General features: G+C 39.2%; 1 protein-coding gene across 3 annotated transcripts in view; it reads left to right on the top strand.

The window, feature by feature from the left end:
- The first annotated feature begins 7,831 nt into the window (after positions 1–7,831).
- Positions 7,832–22,998, top strand: part of LOC145268769 (uncharacterized) — a 319,098-nt gene continuing 303,931 nt past the window's right edge. For all 3 annotated transcript variants that reach the window (XM_080124371.1, XM_080124370.1, XM_080124369.1), the window contains exon 1: positions 7,832–9,155. In XM_080124371.1, the coding sequence (XP_079980497.1) occupies positions 8,325–9,155 (831 nt within the window). In that variant the 5' untranslated portion in view covers positions 7,832–8,324. The remainder of the gene's footprint in view (positions 9,156–22,998) is intronic.

Below are 22,998 nucleotides of genomic sequence, written 5' to 3'. Positions count from 1 at the left end.
GCACAGGGGAGAGGCATTGATTCGAGGAAGACAAAAAGTCCCATTTGTTTCTGCTACATAACCCCCTGCTTAGGCTGAAAGTCGACAGAGAAAAAGGGAGCATAACAAATAGCGAAAAAATAAAAATTTTGTGTGAAAAGTTGGGGAATATTTGGAGCTTCTTGTAATAGAATATTTTTTTTTTTTTGAAACAAGGGAAAACAAGGAAAAAATATTTTCTTAACAGAAATACAAAGTTTTACACAGTCTCTTCGGCCAATGTACCCGCTGATCACTACGTGTAGTGGTGACATGATCGTCTTCATTTGGAGCATTTACTTCAGGTGTATGCATGTTTTGATGCTGTGTGAAAGTAGGGGGAATGTGTGGCTCGTGTGTTTTTGTGTCAAGAAAGGCTTTTTTTTACTCTATCAAAAGAAACAGTTTCTCTTTTACCACTGATATCTAAAGTAAAGAGTTTATCGGTACGTGAAAGCACGTGATAAGGGCCAGTATAAGGTGGAGTTAGGGGGACTTTCATGGCGTCCTTTCTAAGAAAAACGTGAGTCCAAGACGAAATGTCCTTTGGGGCTGAAGATCTAATGGTCTGTTCCCTAGTGTGCATCGGTGGGAGCTTACTAAAATAAGCTTGCAGTCTGTTTACATACAGAGCTGAATGGTTTGTTGTTAACTCTATCGGGCTCAACATTTGGCCTGGCAACGATAGAGGTACTCCATATACAAGTTCGGCTGAAGATTATGCCAGGTCCTCTTTGATAGCAGCACGACAGCCAAGAAGGACAACTGGTACATATTCGCTCCATCGCTGTTGGTCAAGGTAAGCACGTAATGCTGCTTTCCATTGGCGATGGAAGCGGTCAATCATCCCGTTAGAAGCAGGGTGATAGCTTGTAGTGCGAATACGTTGGATCCTTAGCATCCTGGAGATTTCCTGGAAGAGGTGGGATTCAAACTGTACACCATGATCAGTGGTGATGGTAGTGGGAACTCCGTAACGCGATATCCAGCCTGATATAAGCCGAGATGTCTGTGAGAGGAATGGCTTCAGGCCACCGTGTGAAATGGTCTATACAGGTCAGGAGATAAGTAAATCCCTGACTGACCGGCCAAGGTCCAACCAGTTCGATGTGCACATGCCTAAACCGAGCGTCTGGGGTGGTGAATGTTCCAAGGGGTGCACGGATATGCTTGTGCACCTTTGACTTTTGGCAGGATACACAGGAACGTGTCCAGGCAGTGATATCACGCCTCATATTTGGCCAGAAAAATCTAGCTGTAATCAGCTTCACTGTGGCTTTGCATCCGGGGTGTGCCAAATTGTGTAGGGTGTCAAAAACAACTCTACAATGAGTCAATTGAACGAATGGTCGAAGTGAATCCGTTGAGGTGTCACAAATGATCTGCGTGTCCGAGGTAGGCACGGGCAGGTATGCGAATTTGCAAGTTGCAAATTCAGGTGACAACGGATCCAACGTGTCCAGACTTGGCTGGTCTAAGGCCATCTGCTGTAAGTCGATATCCGATAGTGAGGACAGAGAATTAATGGGAAGGCGGGACAAAGCGTCTGCCGCAGCATTCTGCTCACCTGAGATATGTCGGATATCGCTGGTAAATTGCGAAACAAAATCCAAGTGGCGTGTTTCACGGGGAGAATATTTGTCCGGCTTAGAACGAAGTGCGTATGTAAGCGGACGGTGATCAGTGTAGATCACAAATTGACAGCCCTCGAGTGAATGTTGGAAATGTTTCAGTGCGAGGTACATTGCCAGGAGTTCACGGCCAAACGTGCTGTAACGTTGTTCTGCTGGTTTCAGCTGTCTCAAAAAGTATCCGAGAGGTTATAACTGTTGTTGGTGCTGCTGTTGCAATACTGCACCTACAGCTGTGCCTGATGCATCAACGACCAGTGAAAACTGGGTATCGGGTACAGGATGTGCAAGTAGAGATGTTGTCGCTAGTTTTGTTTTCACTTCGTTGAAAGCTTTTAGCTGGGCCTCATTAAGTGAGATCTGCTCATTTTTCTTCTTCCTGTTACGTAACAGGTCGGAAAGAGGAGCTAGAAGATTCGCACAGTGTGGGATAAAGCGTCTGTAGTAGTTCAACAGACCGAGGAAGTGTCTTAGTTGGCGAAGTGAAGTGGGTGGTTGAAGGTCTTGCAGAGCCTTCACCTTTTCCGGTAACGGAGATATGCCGTCTGGGCTGATAATGTGGCCCAAGAAAACTAGTGACGAAGCACCGAAAACGCATTTACCAGGATTAATCCTCACCTGGTATTGCTGAAACCGTTCGAATAGTAGGCGGAGGTGAGTGACATGTTCCTCAGGTGATGCACTTGCCACGAGGATGTCGTCTATATAGTTAAAGAGGAAGTCCAAATCGCGCACTACTTTGTCCATGAAGCGCTGAAATGTGCTAGCCGCGTTTCGTAAACCGAAGAGCATAATTAAGAATTCAAACGCTCCAAATGGAGTCATTACCCCAGTCTTAGGTATGTCGGCTGGATTCACTGGAATCTGACGGTAAGCCTTAACTAGGTCAAGTTTCGAGAAGATCTTACAACCATGCAGAGAGGAAGCAAAATCTTGTATATATGGGATTGGGTAACGATCAGGTACCGTCATGGCATTGAGTCGTCGGTAGTCCCCAGTCGGATGCCAATCTCTGTCTCGTTTTGGGACCATATGCAAAGGGGAAGCCCATGGACTGGACGAGGGATGTAGTATTCCTAGCTGCAGCATTTGGTTAAATTCTGCCTTCGTTGCCTTAAGTTTATCAGCAGGGAGGCGGCGAGGGCGTGAGAAAACAGGAGCACCTGTGGTCTCGATGTGGTGTTTTGTGGTGTGCGTGGGTTTGCTCACCACAAAACTTAAGTTTGTTAACTCCGGGTAGGTGGTCTGATATGGGTTATCTGCAGCGGCAATGAAAAATACTGGGCTGATAGAGGGGGTGTTTGTTTTTACACCAGAGACAGAAAGTTCTGTATTTGCGTCTATCAGCAATCAAATCTATCAGATTGAAGTGGTGCAGGAAGTCCGCGCCTAGTATGGGGTAGGGTAAATCTGCTATAGTGAAAACCCACGTAAAGTCTGTCTGTAATTCCAAGTCCAGAGAATGAGAAATTTGACCGTACGTGGGAATGGGAGAATGATTTACCACTTGCAGTGTGATGGGTAAAACTGGCGGCTTCTCTGTGAGGAGTTTCAAAGTCCAAATGCTGCAAGCTGCTCCTGTATCGACCAAGCAACGTGCTTGGGATAAGGAGTCCATAATGAAATAGGCACGGTTGTTGTGAATATCCCGTGGAGAGCTTGCCGTGCTCAGCTCCCCAGACCTTAGTTTCTCTGGTTCATGTATGAACAGTGGTTTTTGCATTTCCTTCCGCGCCTCCATACCAAAACGACTGTGATAAAAGCACAGTTTCGGCTTGTTTGAGTGGTGTCGGTGGCGACGGAAATGACCTGTATGTAAGGAGTTAGTCTGGAGGCGGTGTCTGCGCAACTGCGGCTCCAGCTCGCTAATTTTTTTTACCTCATGAGTGAGTCTCCCAATGGCTTTTAAAATAGCCATATCTACGATGTCGTTAGGTTGTGACATCATTGCGATGGCTCACGCCAACTATTTTATATACTCGTATATATAAAGAAAACGACAACAGACCAAAAAAATAATTTTAATTATCCGAAATATAGACAGGACCACGTGGGCGAAAAAGGGAAAATATTTAACACTAGATAAAATACGGATAAGAAACGAAAAAAGAAAAGATTCCACAAAAAACAAAAACAAAAAAACAAAAACAAAATAGAAAAGTATACTCTTGAAATGCAAGGCAGTGGTAAAAGAGTTAACATATGTGTGTGTGTGTTTTTTTTGTGAGTGTATATATATATATATATATATATATATATATATATATATATATATATATATATATATAGAGAGAGAGAGAGAGAGAGAGAGAGAGAGAGAGAAAGAGAGAGAGAAAGTTTTTTTTTAATGTGTGTATATGTGTAAAACCTAAAGTAAATCTTTATAAAAGGGTACTTACGTTTTTTTTTTTGTTGTTGGCCGAGATTTGAAGAGAAATGTTACATATTTTTTATTTTTATTTCATTTATTTTTTTCTTTATTTTTTATTTTTATTTCATTTATTTTTTACTTTATTTTTTATTTTTATTTCATTTATTTTTTTCTTTATTTTTTATTTTTATTTCATTTATTTTTTTCTTTATTTTTTATTTTTATTTCATTTATTTTTTTCTTTATTTTTTATTTTTATTTCATTTATTTTTTTCTTTATTTTTTATTTTTATTTCATTTATTTTTTACTTTATTTTTTATTTTTATTTCATTTATTTTTTTCTTTATTTTTTATTTTTATTTCATTTATTTTTTACTTTATTTTTTATTTTTATTTCATTTATTTTTTTCTTTATTTTTTATTTTATTTCATTTATTTTTATTTCATTTATTTTTTATTTTTATTTCATTTATTTTTATTTCATTTATTTTTATTTTTATTTCATTTATTTTTTATTTTTATTTCATTTATTTTTATTTCATTTATTTTTATTTTTATTTCATTTATTTTTATTTCATTTATTTTTATTTCATTTATTTTTTCTTTTTTTCTTTTCGGAAAAGTTCTCTGTTCTGTATCGGTTGTCTCTTGCTTGAGTGCATATGGTATACGCACGTGTGCGTATGGTGTACGCACGTGTGAATATGGTGTACGCACGTGTGCGTATGGTGTACGCACGTGTGCGTATGGTGTAAGGCTCGTCATTCAGAATGCTTGTATATCACGTCGCGGTCACCATTTTAGGGTTTGTAATGCTTTTAGGGCACACCCTAATAAAATAAATAATTCGATACAAGCTTCTGAAATGACGAACGCAACAACTTCATAAAAGGTCACAGAAAAGGTTTATTGAGGAGAATGTGGTATTTTCCTTGTAGAAAACTGGACTCCGGCACCTGGTATTATCGCGGTAGTTATTCCAGTGGAATCGTCGATACCGTAGAGATAACACCGAGGTGGAGAGAGAGAGAGAGAGAGAGAGAGAGAGAGAGAGAGAGAGAGAGAGAGAGAGAGAGAGAGAGTGAGAAGAAAAGGAGATCCGTTCCGTTTGGTGTCTCTCTGCGTAAGAATGAGTTGTTCTTCTTCAAACCGGACGCTGGCCGATTTCCTTTGAGGATAGGAAGTATCAATGCGCCGTACCCCTGACTGGTCAAGATGTGGCCAAATAGCACAGGGGAGAGGCATTGATTCGAGGAAGAAAAAAGTCCCATTTGTTTCTGCTACACGTTCCATTCACATTTTATTGTAAAATGTGAATGATGCAATGAGTTTAATAAAGGAAATAATGGCAATTATTTCTCATTTTTTTGTTTCTAAATTTTCTGAGGTGACGGTTGATAATTGTGTTATTTGGACTTTTTTCAAACTATCATTCTCAGCTTGTGTTATTTTCACATTGTTTCGGTTGATATAACCTTTAACCTTCTACATCTGTATCTTGTTAAACTGAAGAATCTTTCTGTCAAATTCGGGAATTTTGAACAGAATCTTTTATTTAACCCACGGGGGTAGCATTCTCTCATTGCATAAACAAGTCCTTATTGCAGGCGATACTCAAAATACAATTGTGAATTATTTAGGATTTGTACGCAGTTATGGCTGAAAGGACGAGAGCATGCTACCCCCGTGGATTAAATAAAAGGGGTTCATTTGAAATTCTGTGAAGATTACAGAGTTTGACAGAAAGGTGTCTGAGTTTAACCGAAAGATTCCCGAGTTTAACAGAAAGATTCCCGAGTTCGACAAAATATATCTAAAGAAGGTTGGGGGTTACATCTACAAAAAAGTTATGAAAATAGTACTCAAGGTGAGAATATTAGTCAGAAGAATCCAAATACTTTGACTCTCAATATCTCTGTACAATCTTTAACACTCAATACCTAAAACATTGAATGCTTGATGATTCCTTTTGAACCTTAGTTCTCAATGAATTGTTTTGTGCACTTAATGACACTGTTCTAGTCTCTCAAATTCTTTTGATGACTAAAAGCCATGCAGTAGGTATCAGTTTGCTGATACTCATTCTTTACTACATGAAGTGACTGTTGTAGTGCCGCAAATACATTGTCTGAAAGCACATTTGGCTGTATGATCTAGCCGGGTTATCCCTAGGTGTTCTGCTAGTTCAGCCAATCTTCTGATTGTATTGGCTTAAACATCAACTAATTTTTCTATTTACTTGAATCGTTTTAGCTTTTCATATGCTTCAAAAGGCTTTTCGGTGAATGCTGCCACTAGTCTCATTTCTATCTGTTCCACGGCTATTTGGTCTTCTTTGCTCATCTCAACATAGAGAACAAGCAGCAAAGTCCCACCCCTTCACAGTAGAGATCCCCACATGTAAGAAAGCCTTCGACTCTAGTAGTTTCTTTCCCAGAACTGCTAAACTCAGGAATTCTATTCTGGGCTCCTGCTTCCTCAACTGTACTGACATACCGAAGTTCAAGTGTAATGTAAACAGGCATCTTGCTGCTCAACTCCGTACATGGTATCCCTGCAACTTCTGTCCTTGATAATAGCCCTCTACATCAAAGTGACACTGTGCCTTGTTTGTGATGAAAAGGTAATTAAAAAAAAACCCAAAATCTATTTACTATAAGCGGATCAATGACCGGTGCCAAAGTGATTCGGCCACACTGACCAATCAGTTGGCTGGGCGCATTGATTTGAGCTGTCCCTTAAGGACTATTTTTAGCTCTTTGGGATCTCAGCTGCGATCGCCAGAGAGACGCCAGCAAGCGACCTATACATACCTCTCTCACTCACCCCCACTGCTACTTGTTGACGACTGCAGTCTGATGGCAGACGACACCTTCAAATAGACATTTACACTCTCTTTCTCTCCAGTTTAAGATACAACCTCGTCTTTTTTTTAAATAAACCCTTTATTATTGTTTTGTTAAAAGCAATGTCGTTTGGCCTTATGTTTATTTAAGTGATTATTAGGAGAGAAATGCACAACATTTCCCTCCTATATGTCCATGCCGGAAAAGTGGAATAAAATTCGCAAGGTTTTCCACTTTTTGTAGTTTAGTCACCAATTTCACCTTCTTGATTTATCTGATTAAATCACCTGCACCACTGAAAGTAGGTGCCGCATCGTTGCCTAATCTCAATATTCATGATTCCAATTCCCCAATTCGTCCTTCTTATAGTCACTACTCCCCTCATATGCAAATTAATGCCATATATATACCAAGAAGTTATCTATATAGTCAAGTTTCTTTTCTTTCTCCGACTCCATCACCCGACAGGCCAAACAGATGCGCTGCCAATTGTGAGTAGTTTTCCTTGACTACAAAATTTTATTCACCTTTATATTTTTTAGACCACATGTTAGAATAAGAATTTACTTTCTTTCCACCGTAAAAAGATGTGAAACAAGGTCAGGAAGGTAGGGGAAGTGAGGCCAACGCCACTAAAGGAAGAATACTATGGCAATTTAAAAAATGCCTGGATATTCCCCGGTAAGCGTGTCTCAGGCAGCAAGCGATAAACTTACCCCCCTCAAAAGAAGGGCGAGGACAAACTTACTCCCCCCGAAAGACAGGGGACGGTGGACCTCTTAGAACTGCACAGAACGTTTCAGTCTTTTCAGTTAATAGGGAAATAATCATAAAAAAAAATGGTCGATACTTTGTTGGATTTGAAGCCAAGGAGGAAACAGCGAAGAGCGAGAATATGACTCATAATAAAATCTACTTTTGTTAATGACGTCATGGAGGCTTTTTTCACACGTGATTAAAAAAGAACCAAAAATACTTTCGAAGAAAACGTGATCGATTACTCACGTGCGCTGTTGTTTTTAAACAAAAACACCGAATGGCGAGAGAAGATTTTCGTTAACCTTTGTCAACTGGTATTGACGATTATTGATAATAACTTGTAACTTTAGCAACTGGTTTAAAAAATAATTATTCATAATAACTTGTAATAGTAATTCACACAAAAGACAAAGCGATACTTAAACATGATTTCAATCGTTGACATTCCATTTTAAGTGTACGGATTCTTCTTCGTCTTAAAAAAATCAAACTGTAGCCAAAGCAACATTTTCAGAATAATAAACACGATCCAGTTTTCGTAATGTTGCTAATAATTCAATGGTGTTGATTACTAAACATTGCTACTTATTCAATTATGATTTATTCTTAGTACCGTGATTATTCCCAAATAATAACAATAAAAAAGAAATACCAACCATCTCTTTATTTTTGCATGCGGTCTTCATTTTTTTGACACCATGCTGAAAGTTTATACTTTATCAGAAATGGTGGACCTGGCATTGGCCACGCCCCAAATAGGAATCATCAACTGTTTTATGTTGCACTCAACCCTCCATGCAATGATAAAACACCTCGACTTAGACTCAGCCAAGATATCCATTGAAAGTGACGTGGATGAGGCGTGGAATATAGAGACAACAGAATGCACTGACGACGAGGAAGACCTTCCTACAGACACGGACACAGATGAGGACGAAGATATAGATATAGAAGATGACAGCAGAGGTCCTCAAGAGGGACTCACAGATTCCCAAACGTCAAAAGGTGTAAAAAAGAAACGAAAAAAAGTAGATCGCTCACGCCCAAAGTCCAAAGAAAAAACCGATCAGCAAGAAGGGGAAGAAGGGGAAGAAGGGGAAGAAGGGGACGCTGAGTCAGAAGAATCGACGGTTGATAAAAAGGTTAAACCAAGTGAAAGTTCTGATAAGTTAAAACCATCAGCTGAAGATAGGACAAAACCTTCCTTTTCGGGGGATGAAATTTCGTACGATGATGAGAGAAAAAAACACAGAAAGTCAAAAGCAAGTAAGCCACAGAAACCACTTTCAGGTTCGAAATCTGCGGAAAGAACAAAACAACCTTCCGAAAAAGCTGAGCAATCCTTGAAAAAAACCGAGATAATTCCGGAAGGAACCGAGATAATTCCGGAAGGAACAGAGAAATCTAAAAAACCAGAGAAATCTCCAAAAAGCAAAAAGAAAAAAGTAAAAAAAGCAGAACAACAATCTCTGGAACAAGAAGATTCGGAAGTTGAGGACGGTCAGGCAAGCGGAGATGAAGCGAAACAGGTAAGAATCTGCAATCTCGAATTATTATAATTAAACTCTGTGGAAATTCCACGGCGTTTTCTATACCAATTTCTATAGTTTACTGTTAATAATTTTCTTTCAAAATAATATACGTCTCTCAATGCCAATACTATCAAAACTCTTTCTTCTTCCGTAAAATAATTGCTATTATGAGGTAAATATGTAGGGAGAAGGGGCATCAGCCGGTCTCTGAATTCATGACGGTGATAGTAGCATAGGTCGAAACTTCTTTCCTAAACAAGAAAAAAAAAAAAAAAAAAGAAAGAAAATCAGCAAATAGCAACGACCCAGGAACAAATACAAACATTTAAAATAATAATTTTTATTTAATCAGAAATGGTTTATTTTTTATATGTGAAATATGTGCAAGTCACCGTCCTTCTTGAATGTTCGATATCTCCCCATGAGCATGAAATTAAAAATATTGAGGTACATTAATAATGCGGAGAGATGTGTATTTTAATAAAACGAAAGTTTAGGAACATCATTTAAGTGGAAAAAGAACATTTGCGTAATTGTAAAGGTGTTGCTGGAAGTCTTTAGTGACTGGAAAAATCCTCCGTGACTGAGGAAATTATTAATGTCAGCATATTTTATGAAGAAAACCCTGTGAATGAAAAATACCAGGAGGGTAAAAGTTTGTGAGCAAAAAAATATTCATCCATTGTTGTTTACGCGAGCTTCATTAGTACAGGAATTGAGTAATTTGTCCGCTTACAGTCTGAACATGACACTTGTTGCGGGACCAGTCGTCTGGGGACAATCAACCCAACAACTAACAACTAACAACCAAAAACCAACAACTAACAGCTAACAACTAGCAACATAGACACGGGTAAAAAGTAAACAGCAAAAAAGGCAAAGAATGACAGGCACATGTTATTTGATTAAAGATAAGGGTTTGCCTTTAATTTGCAAAGGAAGCCAAAAATCGTATGATCTGGATGCTGGTCGCCTGGAAGGTTGCACGTCACTGGAGTCTAAGGTCTGGAGGTCTGGAACAGGTACTCTAGACTTAGCGTGGTTCAGAGCGATCTGGAACGGACGGTGGACACTAAGAATGAGGTGGTCAGTGTTAAGGAACAGACGACACTGAGAACGGAGGATCAGTGTTAAGGAACAGACGGTCGGTAGGGAGCCAGGTGCAAGCGAGGTTGCAGACCAGAGGAACAAGGTGCGAGCGAGGTAGCAGGTTGGAGAAACGAGGTGCAGGCGAGGTCGCAGGCCGGAGGAGCAAGGTGCAAGCTAGGTTGCAGGAGGAAGCTAGAGGCACCAAGGGCTGGAAGGCTGCGGGAATGAGCAGGAAGCCGCTGGAGTGAGCTGGAAGCGCTGGAGACTGGGAGTGAAGTTCGCTGCTGGTGGGTCTCAGGAGTTGTGAATCGCATTAGTGAAAAAACTTATTAGTCCTGATAAAGGCTGTTTGAATTGCTGCTGAGACAGTTACTGTTGCTGCTGCTGCTGAAATCCTTCGGCTGGTGGATTCGGTCTGGTAGCGCCAGTCGCTGCTTCGGGAGCCTCCTCCTACTCCCCCTTCCGGATCTGGCCCTTGGCTGAAACTTGATTTGACTGGGCCGAAATGGACCGTATTCATTTGAGAAGAGTGATATTAGTGGTGTCGCTCCCAATAAGACAAAGAAACTGTAGTACTTACCAACAAAATAAACGCCCACGTGTTTGTGCCTTGTATAGGCATGCGCAACAACAAAACTTGGGTTTTTATAAGCGGAAGTTTCGAGGTTGTCAGGAATTTACAGGCGCATGCGCAAGACGAGGGATTGAGATAGTGGTATAAAAGGCAGGTCGAGTGAGAAGGTTGTTGTTGTTGTTGTCATTGGATGTTACAGTGACGCGTGCGTTAGCAGGGGATTAAGAGGCTATTTTTTTTGTGTGTAAAGTCGCGCACCTCGGTGAAGGTGAAGGTCATAAGCTATTTCGGTAATTTCGTTTTGTCTCTTTTCCTGGACAACTATGGCTGGGGAAAAGTTTGATTTAAAACTGATACCCGAATTCGACGGATCCACTTCTGTTGTTGACTGCAACCTCTGTGAAGTAAAGGGGGTGCATACCGTGATTCCCCTGAGATTGGCTGGAGGCGCCCTAAGTGTATATCAGCAACTTAGTGCCGTGGAGAAGGTTGATAAAAAATGCTTTATACAAGGCATTTGCCATGGATCCCTGCACGGCCTACAAAACGTTTGCCTCTAGGAAGCTCATGCCAGGAGAAACCGTGGACGTCTTCTTCACGGAGCTGAAGAAACTTGCAGTTCTATTTGGCAATGGAGTGTCAGAGCAAACACTGGCATATGCGTTTGTGGCCGGCCTTCCCACCCATGTTAAGAAACTGTTGAGGGCTTTCACCAGCGTATCTGTAACGCCCATGGAACATTTGTTAGAACGCGCTCGAGCCATTATCAGAGATGAGGAGGACCTGAGGGAACCGGTTGTAATGATGGCGCAGGCAGCCAAGACTAATGCTGAAAAGAGTCCCAGTTTGAGACCCACGACCAATGGGAGATGTTTCTGCTGCGGCCAGCGAGGCCATTTCGCAAGAAGTTGTACTAACAAGGGGCAGGGGCGCCCGCACTATTTCCAATGTGGTAGTTATGGACATTTATCCCAAAATTGTGCGGGAAATGCATCAGGGGGCAGGACGTCAGTGCCGCCCTGTTCCCCGGACAAGATTTAATTGAGGCGCAACCGACAATAAATGTGTACGTGGACCAAGTGCCTTGTTCAGCTCTTCTCGACTCCGGGTGCTCACACATCATCATGAGTGCCAAGTTGTGTCGAAACTGGACAAAGCAGAACATCAAAGTAACCACAATAGGTGGCAATACGCAAGCTTGCTGTGGAGCCGGAACTGTCAAAGTCAACACAGACTCTGGTGTGGCCGCAGACATTAATGTGCTGATGATGCGAGGGGATTTGCTGGGATTCGATGTACTGTTGGGATATGATGCTATTAAGGCACTGGGGGGAGTGGTTATCGGAAGAGATGGGACTGTGCGATTTTTGGAAACCCCAGTGTGTGCTACAGTTCACATTGATCGGCCTGATTTTAAGGTGGACTACGACCCTCACCAAAAAGCATGAACTGCATTGTGGAAGTGGACAGAAGGAAGGACGCCAACCGAACTCAAGAATAGCATTGCAGAGTACTCGATACCCGACAAGGCCCGTAATGAATACGAGAAGGAACTTGAGGCATGGATCCAGGATGGATGGCTGATCCCCTACCCCAGCAAGCTGGGACCACCCAAGGGTCTGATTCCCTTAATGGCTGTAGTCCAGCATAACAAATCAAAAGTTCGTCCGGTGCTGGACTATCGTGAACTCAATAGATACATTGAGACGTACACTGCCGATGCTGACGTGTGCGCCAGAAAGCTGAGAGAATGGCGCCAGAAGGGCTCCAATGTGTCTATAATGGACTTGCGGAAGGCTTATTTGCAGGTGCAAGTGGATGAGACATTGTGGCCGTTCCAGACAGTGTGGTTCCGGGGTCAGAGATACTGCCTTACTCGACTTGGCTTTGGGCTGCATGTGGCACTGCAAATCATGAAGACCATCGTAAATGCAGTGTTGTCCCAGGAAAAGACCACTGAGGACGCAACATCGGCCTATATTGACGGTGTGTACGTCAATGAAGATGTACAATCTGAATCGCATGTCAGAGAAAAGTTAGCTCAATTCGGGTTGGAGTGCAAGGATCCCGAACGTCTGAGGGATAGAGCACGGGTATTAGGATTGGACGTTTGTGGGAAAGATGGTACCTTACGATGGAGGCGTGGCAGTGAGATTCCAAACATCCCTGATGTTATTACGTGGTGGACTATTTTTTCCTTCTGTGGGAAACTTATTGGTCACTTACCAGCGTGTGGCTGGCTCCGAGCAGCTGTGGGCATCATCAAACGCAGGGCAAGTTTAGTAACTACAGGTTGGGATGATGTATCTGATGATGCTCTTCTAACTCTGATGACGACAGAAACCCTAGAGAGAGTTAACAAGGAGGACCCTGCCCGTGGAGAATGGTGTGTCAATGGGGACACTGTGAATGTGTGGGTTGACGCTAATTCTTTGGCATTGGGAGTGTTATTGGAGCAACGTGGAAACATAATTGAAGATGTGTGCTGGCTGCGACCCGTGAATGATGCTCAACAGATCAACCTGGCGGAACTGGATGCTGTTGTGAAGGGTTTAAATCTGGCACTGCAATGGCAGTCAAAGAAGTTACACTTGTACATGGATTCTCTCTGCGTCTACCACTGGGTGTCCGACACTATTTCGGGACGAACGAGAGTCCGCACTAAGGCAGCCAGTGAGATGTTAATCCGGCGGAGGCTAAACACCCTGAAGAGTCTGGTATCAGAGTATGACCTGTTGGTGAGTGCAACGCTTGTGGCATCACACTGTAATCGTGCAAACCAACTAACCCATGTGCCTCACAAATGGTATGAAGCTGTGAAGACAGGCGTGGAGTTCGCTGCTCGATCTTGCGCAGTTGGTACGATTAGCTCATGCCAAATACAAAGAATTCATGTGCAGAGTGGACATCCAGGTATCAAAAGAACTCTGTATTTTGCGAGGTGTGTGGACCCGGCAGTGACAAGGGCAGATGTCAGGTAGATCATCAAGCACTGTGAGGCATGCCAGTATATCGATCCTGCATCTGAGCAATGGCAGCAGGGGCGATTGGAGGTTGAGCATGTGTGGCAACGAGTAGCAATGGATATGACCCATTACAGTGGTAAGCCCTTTCTAACCCTTATAGACTGTGGACTCACTCGTTTTGCGGTGTGGCGGCAAATGACCAGGCAGGACTCAGCCAATGTTGTGCGCCAACTGTCATCTATGTTTTCTTAGCGAGGTGCGCCTGAAGGGATATTTACGGACAACGATGCTGCTTTTTGTAGCCACCAAGTTCGGCAGTTGTTGAATGAGTGGGGTGTCTGACTACGACTGCGATGTGCTCATGTACCCTCAGGGAATGGCATTGCTGAGAGGAGCCATCGCAGCATCAAGAGAATTGCTGCCAGAAAGCAATGCACCATTACGGAGGCCACGTATTGGTATAACATCACACCAAAGGATGGGAAGACACTAACAACAGCACTGGCCAATGCCATACACAAATACCGTGTTAGAATGAAGGGCATTGACACTGTCCAGCCAATTGACGAGGAAAGTCATGACAAATACAAGGTAGGGGATCCAGTTTGGGTTAGACCCCCTGGAAACCGGTGCACCACCAAGTTCAAGCGAGGACGAATATCTGGAGTGGTCAGCCAGCAGTCGGTCATTGTTGATGGAACCCCACGCCATGTGCGCGATCTTCGCCCAGCTAGTGAAGTACATCCCACAACTACAGAGAGCGATGAATCATCAGATGATGAGCTGCTGATGAGTGAGGTCACCGAGCAAGAGAGTGGTAGTTGTAGTTCGTCTGATCAGGCAGGATCAGAACCAGAACCACACTCAGAACCAGAACCAGAACCAGAACCTGAATCTGAGATTGTAAATATCACCCTTCGCAGAAGCCAACGAACTAAGAGGCCACCCCTGGAGTACACTCTATGTGATCATCAGATCAGGGGGGAGTGTAGTACTTACCAACAAAACAAACGCCCACGTGTTTGTGCCTTGTATAGGCATGCGCGACAACAAAACTTGGGTTTTTATAAGCGGAAGTCTCGAGGTTGTCAGGAATCTACAGGCGCATGCGCAAGAGGAGGGATTGAGATAGTGCTATAAAAGGCAGGTCGAGTGAGAAGGTTGTTGTTGTTGTTGTCATTGGACGTTACAGTGACGCATGCGTTAGCAGGGGATTAAGAGGCTGTTTTTTTTTTGCGTGTCAAGTCGCGCACCTCGGTGAAGATCATATAAGTTGTGCACCTCGGTGAAGGTGAAGGTCATAGAAACGACTCTAATTAATTCCAGAACAGAATTTATGCAATCAAAAATAAATTGGGAGTTTGTTGATTCCATTTAAATTAATTTTGTCTAAAAGTAAAAAGTTAATTGCCTATTTTGTTTGATATACTTGAATTCCGACGTGCGTAGCGGAGTCGATAATAAAAGGAAAGGGAAGGTGAATGCATTCACTGAACCTGGATAATGTTTATACGTTTAGCTCGTGTTAGCCAATCGCTCCTTTGTTTAAGGTAAGGGAAGGCGAAGAGAACAGCGGGGGCGAAGAAAGAAAGGAAAAAAAATGGAGGCAGTGATTTTGAAACCGTGCCACACTTTTACTAGTGCAAATTTTTAACCTGTGATGGAGTCCAAATGCGTGATAATTTCGAGCAGCGGTTATTCAGCTTGCGGAATCCTATCTGGAATTCATGGAATCGTTGCAGAGACTTGGTTTGGTTTTAACGCTCTTGGACAGAGCGACAATTACGGGCGGCGACGATGGTGATTTATGGAAACACTGCCTAGACTGGTTTTGTTTTTGGCGCACTGACCGTTTTATATCGAGTTTTTAGAATGTTCCAACCCATTCACTGTCTACATACGCGAATAGATAAAAGTATAGTCCCATGGATTTATGTATAAAAGTGACGCATTACAGCTGCGTCTCTACGCGTTGACAGAAGTGCGTGGGCGACCGGTGACAAAATCAAATTGTTCCTGAAATTAATAAATTCAGGCCGAATAGATTCTTTAGATCACGTGATGAGCGACTTGATTCAGCTGGTAACTGCAAATATTATTTAAATAAATAAAACGAATATGCATTTATTTATTAAAAACTTAATTAAATTCCTTTCTTACGTCAATATCAGTTAAATATTATTCAAATAAATAAAAGTAATACAACCTTTTGAAATGTTGTTTGGTACTACTGCATTTTAAATCCCGTTTTTTCGTGAGTCTCGCTCGGCAACGCCGGCGCCGGGTGGATGACGCAAACCACCGGATTATACCACATGTACGGAAGTCAATACAAAAACAAACAAGCAAACAAACAAACAAACAACAGCAGCAGCAGCAGCAACAACAACAACAACAACAACAACAACAACAACAAAAAAAAAAAAAAAAAAAAAAAAAATACATAAACAACTTACCCCTAGAATTTCATGAAATTTACTGTTTTATTTATTTATTTTTTATTGTCACCTTTTTTTGAAATATTTTTTGATGACATATTTTTCTTTGAATTGATGAACAATTATTTTTTTAGTAAAACAAAAATCAATTTTTTTTTTGGGGGGGGGGTTATAAAGTTTTCGTAAAACATTTTTTTTTAAAGAAAAGGTGTAATTGTTGGTATTTGTAATAATTTTGGAATTCTTTCTTTCTTTCTTTTTTTTTGTTGCATTTTATAAACCAATTTTTTTACGAAGAAAAATTTTATTGTTTTTATAAAGAAGTCGACGACGGCAAATTTTTTTGTTTAATGCATTTTATACAAAAATTTCATCAGAACGCGATGATCGTTTCTGGCAACTTCACGATAACTTCCAGTCTAGAATTGTTCATTATCCTTGTCACAAGAATTGTTGTTTTTGAAATGGATTTTTTTTCCCTTTTTTTTTTCTTCCAATTTAGTGTCGTCTGCTCACTTTAACAACTCGGTTTCTCTTTGGATAAGCTTACTCGGCATTTTCTGGGACGATTTGCGTTGTCCGCCGGGCGTTGCTGAGTGAGACTCTCGGAAAACGGGATTTAAAATTAATTTATAACATGTGTTTATTTAGAAATTAGGTGCTAATGCATTTACTGATCCGCGCTATTTTTTAAAATCGTATTTCCAAGTTTAATTAAAGCTTTATGATATGTTTTATTATTCAATTGTAAGGTCAAATAAAATAGGTACACAACACCCTCCCCTCCCCATGTTAAGAATGGCTTTTTAAATAATAACGTTATTATTTCAGCACGGATCAATAAGTGCACTAGTACCAAAAATTATACTGTTTTTTATTTTATTTTTTTTGAACAATTAATTTTAAAATGGGCAAAATAGAATTGTTTACCTTAGCGACATCTGGTTTATCACCAATCTCAATCTTGTTTTTGTTTTAATGTGTATAAATATGAAATGCTTTAGCGTATTATTAAAATTATTATAATGTTTTTGTATTACGAAAAGTTTTGTAATAATCTCGTATTATTAAAATTATTATGTTTTTGTATCACGAAAAGTTTTGTAACAATCTCGTATTATTAAGATTATTATAATGTTTTTGTATTACGAAAAGTTTTGTAATAATCTCGTATTATTAAAATTATATAATGTTAGCATATAATTAAAAATCATGAAATAGTCTTGTAATATTAAGAACTAGCGGGGGTACCCGGCGTTGCCCGAGTATTTGTTTCCGGGACGGGGGGGGGAGTTTTAAAAATGTTATGGTAGGTAAGTAGGAAGGATCAAACCCGGAGTCATGAGTAAAAGTAGGAAAATAAAGTGTGAAAAAAAAAAACAAAAAACAAAAAAAAACATCTGCAACGTTAACAGTTCGGCCACCAAGAAAAGTCCATTCCAGTTGTTTAGGAAAAAAAAACAAAAAAAAAAAAAACGACTACGGTAGGTCGGCGCGAACGTGAAAATATAATGTGAATTGTCCAGCACGCTAACCACTACGCCACAGAGCCCTGCAGCTTAGTTTAGTGATTTTAAATAACTTCACATGAAAGAACTACGAAGCCAAACCGGTGTTCTCTTCTCAACTGTTCCTTGTGAACGATCCCCAAACGGTGTTAAGTGGTGGCAGGGGAAGGAGGAATTTATTAGAGAGAAAATATTTTACCACTTCCATTGATCTAAACGGATTTTGGCCGTAACTTCTCAGCAGAAAAAGTATAGAAATCTAAAATTATCGAGGAATTTGAGAAATAATAAGCCTATAACACACCTCAGATATTGTTCTGCCGTTTGTGCATATTATATTTGCATGAAATATCTTGATTTTTAATCCTATTAATGTCAAAATCAGACGGGAAAAATGAGTTCATTTTATTTATATAGAAGATAGATAGAAGATAGAAGATAGAATAGAAGAAGAATAGAATAGATAGAAGAGAAGAAGAGAAGATATTATAACGTTCCGTATGTAAAATATTATAATGTTCGCATGTCTCGTACTAATTTCGTTTCATGAAAAATATATCTCGTGTTGCATTTCATTGTTATTTGTGCAACATCGAATAGAAACGGTTTTGCAATTTCTGTGCCCCAACTCAACCAGGTCGTGACAAGGCTGCTGCCGATTCTCTATTCAGACAATCTAGGTCCACCAGGCTGAGGTATCTGAAAACAAATCCTATAAAATATTACATCCCTTACTCTCCCCTAAATAATTATCTTATTGTCCATCACTATGATTGTCCTATTTTGAAAAAAAAAAAAAAAAAAAAAAAAAACCTATTTGATTGGTCAAGACGATTCTCCTTGACCAATGAACAGATATTTAATTTTGACGGGCTGAATGAAAAATAAATTTTCCTCTTTCTGAATGGGAATCCGTCTGATCAACAATTAATTTGAATGCGACGACTTAAAGATGAACAATTCGGGGGGGGGGCGATGGCGTTAAAGAACTGAGATATTATTATCGAAGATATCCTTTTATTTAGGGAGATCAGAAAAAAAAAATACTGTTCGCGGTAAAAGTTGGTAATCTCTTCTTTGAAGCCAAAATTGACCGAAGTTTATGGTCAGTTTGGAAAATAAACGACCCACCTTACATATGCATATGAAATGTTTTAACCGCGAAAGTTATAGCTAAATCCTCTTTTCCAATTTAGTTATAATTTTTCACTGCCAAAATTAACGCCATCGAAGCATGAACAATTGGCTTAGTTGATCTGTCACTTAACTCATGCAAAAGTAATGCATCGAGTCCGTTTCTGCTTGCGTCTGATGCAACAATTATTTTTTTGGTCGGATCATAGTGAACTAATGCTAGATCGATATCAAATATTTAAAAGAAATTCGACTGAATCTTAGAATTCCTTTTACCAACATAATTCTTTATTTTTCTGTAATAATTTATTCAATGGTCTTCTCAAGTCGTAATTTCACAATGACTTGATGAAAATAGTTTGTAGAAATGAAAGACAAGAAAAGAAGTCTCATTTTAACATTTATCTTCGTTAGTAAGAATGAGGAAACGTCTTAGTCGTGGAAAGTGTTCCCTATTTTGTTTTATTTTACTTCAGTCGAAGTTCTCAGAAATCAAGGGCCCACAACCTGGGGCTAACACTTGAACTCTATATGAGATGCATAGATATTCGAATGTTCCATTAAAGTTCTTTATCTCTCAAGCACTGAGTTAGTAAAGAAATTGAGAACATAACTTTCCTCTCCCCAATTAACCATTTTTATACATTGTAGTATATCTTTCATGTTGGTCTCTTGATCTTACTGAATTCCAGGACAAGAATTTATCTAGTCTGGTGGAGTATCCAGCTTCGTGCTATTACTTGAGGTAATATCACTTTGAGAAGGTGCATGATTCCTCGGAAAAGCAAATGTGGGTTAGCCGTACTGAGGAGATCTTATTTGGGCTGCGAATACTATGTGATTTTGAATATTTGGTCAGGATTTACTTCTATGGAAAAAATATCCTCATGCCAGATTGTTCTGACAAACCCCTGTACAGAGGGACCTTAGACACTCGAGGACAGTGTCTAGTAGGCATTCAAGTTCTCTCCGTAGGCATTTAAGTTCTCTCCGTTCCTGTATAGAGACGTTGATGATTATACAACCCTTTTGAAAGAGAGGAGAGTTCATGTATGTTTGTGTTTTCAGTAGTAGTGGAAACGTGTGTCATGAAAGATTAGAGACAGTACTGTATGATGAGAAAGACAGTCCGTGGGTATACCGCATGGAAGTCCGTGTGTGGAGACAACCATGTTGGCTTGTTTGTATTCATGACTTAATTGAACCCCGGACGCAAAGGGCGGGTGAGTGCTGTTGAGTCTCTAGAGAGAAGTTGGGGACGCCAGGTCCGTTCCACGCGGAGTTGTTGTCAGTCCAAGATCCAGGAAGAAAGAGAGAGTATGTGTTGCCGGTTTAACCTTTTATAAACTTGGTCACGTGTCTGAGAGCTGGATTCTGATTGGACAAACCAAGAAGGAAGTGCATTCAAAATCTACAGACGTGAGAATTCGCTCTTGCTTATGTTCGTTGAAATTTCGTCTGCTAGAAGTTTACTAATCCAAGAAATGCTTGTAGCTCATTATATTGTCTTGCGCAGGCATATTCTTTATTGTTAGGCTTGGGTTTCTTTCTTTTTTGTTTATTATTTCTCCTGGATATTGCAATTAATCAAAGCAAAAATCACATTTCTCTTACAAAACCATAAACCCATATTCTTGTATTCTTCTAAATATTTCCCAAAAGTGGTTTTCGTATTCCTTCATATTTTTACTTTTGATGAGAATATCGTCCAAATATGCTAACGCGAAATCCAACCCAGTCAATATAGTATGCACTATTTGTTGGGACAAACAGCGGTAATTCATAACCAAAAGGCAATCAGTTTAATCATTGTGCGTATGAAGCGTTAAATATTTTGTGTATTGTTCAGAAACACTTCACCTCTGACTGATCAATTTTTCTTAATATTCTTCCCCCATATCATTTAGAAAATATATCTTCTGGAGTAGGAAGTACATAACTATGGTCTTTTATACACCCATTTAAACCAGTTAAAAAATCAGCATATATTATCTTTTTTTTTTTAAACATACACTGTTCGAGTTGCCCAATCAGAATAATTAGCTTAAAAAAAATCATTCTAATCTTTTCCAATCTCTGTAATTTGTTTTCAACAAGTTCTAATGACAACAACAGCACCCTCCTTTTTGCTTTTAAAACTAACTTAATCTTGTCATTCAATTCAAATGTAATTCAGCTTTCTTACAGCACCCAAATCGTTTTTAAAAATTTCTTTTTTATTTGATTTGCAAATTTCTTTGATTGAGTAGCCTTTTCTGCATTCAAATCTCTACAGAACATCTTCATCAGCCTTTCCCATAAGTTGAATAACATAATATAATTTATACTGAATAAATTATTTTTACATACTTGTAACACGTAGACTTTCGTAAAGTACGTTTTATTTCCCAAGGTGACATTTGTTAAAAGTTCTCCTCTGAGAATTTGTTTTTCTTCATACACCTCTATCAGTACTTTTTAACTTTGGTCGACCTATTTTATTCCAAGTTATATCGTCAGTTAACAAATTACTGTTCAACAAGAATATTTCCATCCATTTATTTCTACGTCTACATATTTTATTTTTGCTATAGTTACTAGTTTCTTTTTCTTTTCTTTTCTTTTTTTTTTGGTGCAATTGAATACAATCTTTTCGGATTTTTCTTATTTTTTATTACATACTTTTGCTATATGTCATTTCCGGTTACAAACATAAACATTCCTGTTTTTGAAAAAGAAAAAAAAAAAACAAAAAAAAAAAAACAAAAAAAAACAAAACAAAAAAAAAACAAAACAAAAAAAAAAGAAAAAAAAAAAAAAAACAAAAACAAAAAAAACAAAACAAAACAAAAAAACAAAAAAACAAAACAAAATAAAACAAAAAAAAAAAAAAATTCATTAGTACTATGATTTTTTTTCTTCACATCAGAGTCATACATTGTTTTCCGATGGGTTTGTTTTCTAATCCTTTTCTTTACTTACTTTTATTCTTCCGTTTTGAGTTAAGTTTGTTAGATTTTGATTCTCTTCAGTCACATTTCGCAAAGCTATATTCGTATCATTCTCTATCAGTAACAATAGTTTAGAACGAATTCATTTTTTCGTTCTTCATTGAAGAAAAAAAATTAATTATGTCGTCTTTAATTTTTTTTATATAATAATTCGCACTGAAGGTTAATTCTTCTGCTTTACAATGCTCAGACATTTGTAACGAGCGTTGAAAACGCTGTCCCATTTGCCAAAACTCTTAGACAAAGTCTTATTATATTTCTCTTGTTGCGGTTGCCATCGTGGTTGCATTAACAAGAAAAACGCAATTGGATTTTTAATTACTTTACTTTACTGTAAACATTTTTACTACAAACAGCATTAAACGAGAAGATTTTTATTTTACTGCCTACCAGTTAGCCAGTGTTGGGAAAAGAGCGAGCGAGCGAGCGAGAGAGAGAGAGAGAGAGAGAGAGAGAGAGAGAGAGAGAGAGAGAGAGAGAGAGAGAGAGAGGACGCTAAGCAAAGCTAATGCAAAGCTAGTAGTTTTGGTTTGAATATGAAAACATCTTGACGTATTCTTACATCCTGAAATAGGTCCCATATTTTGGACTTTTGTGGCTGTTACAATCTCTATAGTTTCCTTAAGAGAAACCTCTCTGCCTTTCTTCTTGGTAGAATATAATAATAATATTTTGAGTTTTCTTTTGTGCTTATTTTTTTTTTCTGTTCATTCCATTATAAATCACATTTTTTTTTGTGAAAATGGATTTATACTTTCTAAAGTTTCTTGATCCATCTGTCCATAAAGGAATTCAATGAATTTGATATTCTCGAACCTTTTGCTATTCAAGTTACTTTTGCAAAATAATTTCTAGAATGTTCTGCTGTTTTAGAACTTGATGTCGAAGGTTTAACCGTTGTTCATTTTGTTGTTTAAAGTTTTGTTGCTTTAGTATTACAAAATAAACACTTCAAATTGTTTTTGCATCGCATTGCTTTGCTGTTCAAATTGTTTCTGATGCTGCTGTTCTGCACTACACAAGTTGTTTTTAATTCCACCAACTGTTCTTTTTTTTAAAACAATCAAACAATAATTTGTCTCTTTAAAAAAGAACGTTCATTTTTTTCGTCATGAGCTCCTTAAAATTTCCCGACGTAATT

This window comes from Euprymna scolopes, chromosome 44, assembly GCF_053919585.1.
Source record: "Euprymna scolopes isolate OS-2025 chromosome 44, ASM5391958v1, whole genome shotgun sequence".
Classification (NCBI taxonomy): domain Eukaryota; kingdom Metazoa; phylum Mollusca; class Cephalopoda; order Sepiida; family Sepiolidae; genus Euprymna; species Euprymna scolopes.
This window is presented reverse-complemented; position numbering and strand designations above follow the sequence as displayed.